At 39.4% G+C, this 6,892-nt stretch overlaps 1 protein-coding gene across 1 annotated transcript; it reads left to right on the top strand.

The window, feature by feature from the left end:
• The first annotated feature begins 2,140 nt into the window (after nucleotides 1–2,140).
• On the top strand, nucleotides 2,141–4,077 carry LOC133837930 (calcium uptake protein 1 homolog, mitochondrial). Its single transcript, XM_062268845.1, has one exon. The coding sequence runs from the start codon at nucleotides 2,646–2,648 to the stop codon at nucleotides 4,002–4,004; it is 1,359 nt and encodes a 452-aa protein (XP_062124829.1). The 5' UTR covers nucleotides 2,141–2,645; the 3' UTR covers nucleotides 4,005–4,077.
• Nucleotides 4,078–6,892: the final 2,815 nt, after the last annotated feature.

Raw genomic sequence — 6,892 nt, 5'->3', positions numbered from 1 at the left:
GTCATACATGAAGTTGTTATATGTTAAAAATAAATCATCATTTATTTTATGTGCGACAATTTTACTATAATACATTTTGCCCCACATTAAGTTTGCATTAATTATATGAAAAACAGTTTTACTTATGCCCCCCATAAGCGTCTGTTGACAGTTTGCAAAGTCCTCTGCATCATGATTTCTACATATGTCCGACATATTTGGGGTATACGCGAAAACTTTCTCTACCAAAAAAGAAAACAACAAACATTTCATACACACTCACATGATACATATACATATGCATTTATTTACAACGCATTTAACATGCGAATATTTTTCACACAAATACAAACACACACACACACACATACGCTCTTGTATTGTGCCCATTATTCGAGCACTTGTCGGCCCATTGGGGTTGTTTGCTGCCAACAACGAGACCCACAAAGGGCGAGCAGAGAGAGATTATATAATTTTCGAGCACTTGGCAAACAAGCAGCTGGACTAGACCTCAGTCTCAGCTTGAGCATAAGTCACATAAATCACGCTTTGTGCTTACGAGTAGATTGTGAAAGGGAAATTCCCTCTCTCGACTTCGCGCAGAATGCCCCATCAACAGTTTTCGCGCTTCACATTATCTTTTAATTCAATTTTTCGCCATCAACTCTAAGGGGGTTTCTTTTTGAAGTCCACTCAAATTTCAATAATTCTCTTTACATTGACAACCCAAGAAATTATAGAAAAACAAATATAGAAAAGCGGTCTAAGGGAGGGAATTGCTAAAAGATACTCTATAAAAGTATTTGTATTCTTAATTTAAATAATTATCTTTATATTGACATCACAACTAATTACTAATAAAAAACTAAATAAAGGAAAAATATTAGAATAGACTACTAAAACATTCCCTCTAAGTTAAGCAAAGAAATTTTTAGCTGTATTTTTAGAGGGTATAAATATGTCTAAGGCAACTTTAGAAAGCCATCAACTGTCGTTGTTAGCTGCCATTGTATCTATTGAGCCATTTCAGTTGATGACACACACAAAGCCAACGCGAGTGAATGCCACTTGAAAGTTCGAGTGCTTATAGACACACTTTTCAACTGGCTTATCAAAAATCTTAAGCTGACGACAAAAGCGAGGCACTCTCACATACACATTGAGAACCATTTATAAAATTAATAAAAATTAAAAAAAGAAAATATTTTGCGCCTCTGTGGCTTTCTGAGGAATCAATTCGCTTTCTCTTATCAGTCAGTCAATCAAGACACTGCTGCGCTACATATTTGTTGACAAATACGATTATCCTTTGCATACCCTTAGAAACGAAAGCAGACAGCCAGAAGGAAGAAAGGGGGGTAAAAAGCTCAGGCAAGTGTTAAAAATGTAGAATCAACAAAAGGCATAAATAAAGTAGCATAAAGTAACATACAGTTCGACTGGGCGCTCAACCGAGCGAGATACAGAAACAGAGACAGATGCAGAGGCAGAGGCCGTTAATCAAGGCCTGATAAGTCTGCCTAGTTATGGGCTTATTCGTATCGCTTCCCCAAAACGCATACGTCACATATCTGGATTATTTTGGATTTGTCAGTTGTCAGTGCGAGGTGCGAGTCGGTAAATCGGTGAATCGGTAGCTGCTGCTGCTGCTGCAGGTGACACTTTACTCATTTAATCTCGTGTTCTCGAAGATAAATCCCCCCAACCGCCCCACACACTCACACACAACAACAAAAATACAATTCGCATTTGCATATGCTCGTATGCAAATGAGCCTTTGGCTTTTGTAGTTGATTAATTTTGAACTAAGCCCGCCAACCTTCACAAATGCATCCCCTTCATGGAAATTTCGCACTCTATTCTAATCAAATAAACCCCGTCAGCGAGTGAGTCCTCTTCCGTTTAATATTTGCTTTCATTTTGCGCTAATTTTTAACACGTCTGTCTCAGCACTGATTTGTCATTCGTTTCAGACACGCGTTTTGCAAATCGAACAATGCAAACAAAAAAGGTCTTCAAGCACATCTCTGAACTGTCTTTAACATTCCAACTGAATTATTACAAAATTCAGTGAACTTTAATACAGAATTTCGCTTTAAATGAAAAGCGACCCAGGTGAGCGAGCAGGCTGTGGAAAAAGTGTACGCTTCAGGCGCCATGCTATAAATCAAACAATCCACAAAATCTACAACAATCTATCACTGGAACCACACATAACATATCTATGTTATGTGTGTGTATGTGTATTCGTCTATTCGCACTCAAATGCAAAAGAAATTTTCTGCTTTTCATCTCCATCGCCATGTTTGCTTGGCTTTGGCTCAGTTTATTGTTGGCAAATTTCCCAGGGGTCTTATACAACCATTGAAAGGGGGGAGAGAAAGTGCAAAAGGAGAAGAATCTATGTGTTTGGCTTAGTTCAAACATTTGCGCTGCTGATTACATTTAATGCTCTAATCGAATGTGTTTCAGAGACTTCCGTGGCTTGCAGGCCTTGCAACACCAATCAGTTTTTTTTTGGGGGCTCGAAACAAAAAAACAAAATACGAAACTCACACGGAAAAAACAGATGACCTCAAGCTAAAATCTAGTTGAGGATTTGGCAAACAAATGTCCAACGTTTTGTGGGCATAGGTAAAAATTCAAAATTTCCTTTTGGCAACAGCATGTTTTCCGCCCTCAGCAAAATTGTGAACGGTATAAAAGTCCAGATGAAAGCAATATTGAGACGCCAACAAAGTGATAATCTTGGAGTGCAGACGAAACAATTGCGCATATTCAAATACTGCATGCTAGTCGTCATCGCTGGCTTTGGTTGCAAGCGATGGTTATTGCCACAACTGCTGCCCGCTATAGCCGACAAGGAGAAGCATCAGAAGGCGAAGCAACAGCTGCATGAGGTGAAGCTCTGGTGGAGTAGGCCGAATAGAAGTAGCCACGTTCATGGTACGCATCGTGGTCGGTTTCGTGACATCACTATACGTGAGTATGAGAATCGATTGCGCATACACTCGCAGCCGGAGAAGATCTTCGGGTACTTTGCATCAATCAAGACGCTCAATAGTGCCGGAAAATGGGAGGTGTATATGACGCCCATTGATTTCTTGCGGTCCATGATGCCGGGCATCAGGCAACCGGACGGCCTGGGCTTGAATCAGTATCGCAAGATGAGTCGCGAGGAGGCACAAAAACTCAGCTTTCAATGCGTGCCCGCGGACAGCATATTCTATAAGATAAGACCGGATGGTTTGTTGACTTTCACGGATTATCTGTACCTGCATATGTTGGTGCCAATGCCGGATCATTATTTTGAAATTGGGTTTCATATTTTCGATCCGAATGGCGACAACAATCTCGACTTGCAGGGCATGAGCTATCTGATGCAGGGCGTCACTGGATATTCCCGCTTCAAGGCGAGTAACTCGATCAATCATTACTTTTTTGGACCAAATTTGAATGAGAAACTGAGTCTTGAGAAGTTCATGACTTTCAAACGCAAATTGTCGCAGGATATTTTGCTGATTGAGTTCAACATGCTGCATCGCTTGGACGGTGGAAGAACAGAGTTTAAGAATAAGAAGGTCATTAGTGAACTGGCGTTTAGTACGCTGCTGTTGTCCTACTCATCGATTCCACGTTATGACAAGATGGCAACGTTGCAGCGTATTAAGAAGAAGTATAAGAACTCGAAGCGCGGCGTAACTCTCGAGGAGTTCATGTCGTTCTTCAAGTTCGTCACGAATATACCAACCATTGATATAGCATTAACATATCACTTTCTGGCTGGAGCGGATATATCGCGCAGCACACTGAAGCATATCTCTGATATTGTTGTGGGTGTAAGCTTATCATCGAACATGATTGATATCATTTTCACCGTGTTCGATACGGATAATAATGGCATCCTTGGACGCACTGAGTTTCTGCAAGCAATGCGACATCGCATGGCCAGAAAACGTCGCCTTAACCCATGGGAACTAGTTAAAAGTGTCGTTAAATGTGCTGAGAGCACATTTTTCGTATAGAGTGTGAAGTGTGAGAGACGTAATAAATTTTTATTGGACATAAGTGCAAGCTTCTTTAGTGGGCGGAATCTGTGCACTCGCATTGTTTGCCTACTCGAAAACTTTGCTTGAACTCTTCTCTTAACGCATTCCCCAGCTGAGGCTCTGATGCTCATTCGCATTCACGTTTGCACCGCAAAAGCCAAGACGGCTCTTCATATTGCAAAGCGCTGATTTGATGCATTTCAGCGAGCTCTTCATTCGACTCCTTTGAGGATAAACGCTTTTAACGGACAGACACAAAGCCAGGTGCAACGTCCCCTCTCACTTCCCTCTCCCTCTCTCTTTCTCTATCTCTTCTGCTATCGTCGTGAGTCGCGCAGAAACGCAAAAGCGCATTTTGTTTGCTTTCAACTTGAAGCGTTTCAACCTCTGCCACACACACATCGCGGTAAAAAGGAAAACAACAAAAATGACAAAGATAAAGATAAAGAAAGCAACGAAACTAAAGTTGCGTGCCATTGAAATGGAGGCACCAAAAGAGCACACTACTTCTTTAAGTATGTGCGTGTGTGTGTTAAGCTTGTTCCACTCACAAATGCCATCAAATGTTGGGTTCGACCGCACCACACGGGGCAGTTAACAAACGCAGCTTACACGAGACTCTCAACTTTTATCACCCACTACTACTAAACTTGGTATTTGTTAAAGGCTCTGCTGGCAATAACTATTTTCACTCACCTAGGCTTAGATAATGGGTGTGAACCCGCCGTCGCTCCATTTGCACTAAATAGTTGTAAAATTTCTGTGGTTTCACGCACTCTGCTGGGGTCATTGGAGAGAAAGTTACGCCTTGGAAAGCATGCTTGAAACAATGCTTGCGTTTTTTGGCCACCGCACCGCAAGGGGATGGAGGTAGGACTGGGGGAGCGGCGACCCCACTTTGAGGTCAGCTCGAATGCCCTTCGAGTAATTCACTAAACAAACATCTGCGCCAGCTTACGACGAGCATGTGTCCAATAAACTTGACCGATGAGAAATAGAACAGTGTGAACTCCCCAAACAAAGCACAACTAATACTCCAATTTCAAAGACTTGTTCACCCTTGTTCATCGTTGTTCATCGACTATTGCTGAGGGCGTGTCAAAATTCAGTTAAACTTTCCTGCTTAAACATTTATGCAATTGTGCGCTAATAGCGAGAATTGATTTATAGTGGAAAAGCAGAGAAAGATAATTATGGACTCCTGTTTATTATTTGAAATTAAATAGGGACCGCAAATAATAATAATTATGAGTCTAAGAATACTTTCAGAAGAAGTGGGAAAACGACATGTACATTAATTTTGTATACCGATCAGATAAACATCTTAGAAGTTATTGAAGAAACAATAATAATACAAAATATTGTTTTCTGTGTATTTCACTTGTTTTTCAGTATATGTAATTGGATTTATATTAAAATAAGGCATTGTTTGCATTTATTACTATAATATATTACACTAATATGTATGTAATATTATATATTTTTATATTTTAAATTCTAGAATTTTAAGGGCAAAGTTCAATTAATTGAAGAATTATTTTAGCACACACCGCCATCCTTATCGATTTTGCTTTGTACTGCAATTTGCCCTACTAAAATTTGCAGTTAGTTTTTAATAAAAAACTCTTCCAATAACCGCTCTCACTAATTAATTGTCGAAGCTGAAAATCGATGAAACCAAATGAAAGATTTTTCATTTGTGGTACCTTAAGTCAACAAATCAACATTTTATTATACTTTCAATAAAGAAAATAGATATTTTTGAAACACTTAGATGATACGCAAGAAATTTTGTGTAAGCAAGTCACACATTTTTTATTAATCCCAAATTCATAAATAAATAAATAAATCATTAAACGTATCAATATTCTGTGCAGTTTGCCAAATGGCACACAAAACTCAAGTAGCCTCAGTAAGGATACAAAAATAAATAAAATAAATTGAGAGCTTTTGACATGACCGAGTAGATTGTGGAACCACAGCAACCGAAATTTGGTAGAAGTCGGCAATAAACCAAATGCGAATCAACAGAAAGTCCAAATCAATTAAATGCGCAATGAAGTCTGCAGTCCTTTTTTTTTTGTTGACCAAAAAGTCAAGAAATATTTGTGTTAAGTTATGATTTTGTTGACAAGTGTTATTTGGGTCATTTATACTCTTGATGTTGTTGTAACGTTTGAACTGAAGTGAAGTGCATTTGTGGCATTCGTCTTATGGCATCAGCATCAACAGCCAATGCGATTTCTCATTCCCATGCTAAATAAAAGAAAAGGAATTTAAAAATTTACTCGAAATTCAAGTGAAAATTTAATACAATGTAGTAGATATTTTTTGCTAGAGTCGATATGCCTATTTCCAGCTGCAATTTCACAGACAATTTTCTATTTTCCTAGAATTTCTTTTGTCTAAATTGTGTTTCAAATGTTCGGTCAAAGCAATAAAGCTGCATTTCGACTGTGCAGCACACACTAAACTACACACAACTAAGTGTGATAGTGTGCGTGTGTGGATGTGGGTGTGGGAGTGTGTGTTAGATATTCAAATTTATAAATTATGCAATTTTATGGTTTTGAGGCGTAGAATGTGCAAAAATATTATTTTACACACGTCTATGGCCAGGCATGAAAATGCACAGTTTATTCTCCAGCCTGCCACGCCCACACCACAACGCCCCGCCCTCCGCTCAAGATAGAGTAGAGCTGAAAAAGAGGCCCAAGCCGAACAGAAGCGAAGCAAAGCGTCGTCTTCTTACGGGCGTTTGCACTTTAACATAATTTACATGAATTTAGGTTGCCGAAAAATGTTTGGGTTGCCTGGCAGGATACTTTTGCTCGCATCAAGGTTGAACGTTGGCCCCAGTCACA

This window comes from Drosophila sulfurigaster, chromosome 2R (genome assembly GCF_023558435.1).
Source record: "Drosophila sulfurigaster albostrigata strain 15112-1811.04 chromosome 2R, ASM2355843v2, whole genome shotgun sequence".
NCBI lineage: Eukaryota > Metazoa > Arthropoda > Insecta > Diptera > Drosophilidae > Drosophila > Drosophila sulfurigaster.
Note: the sequence above shows the minus strand (reverse complement) of the source record. Positions and strands in the feature narration are given on the sequence as shown.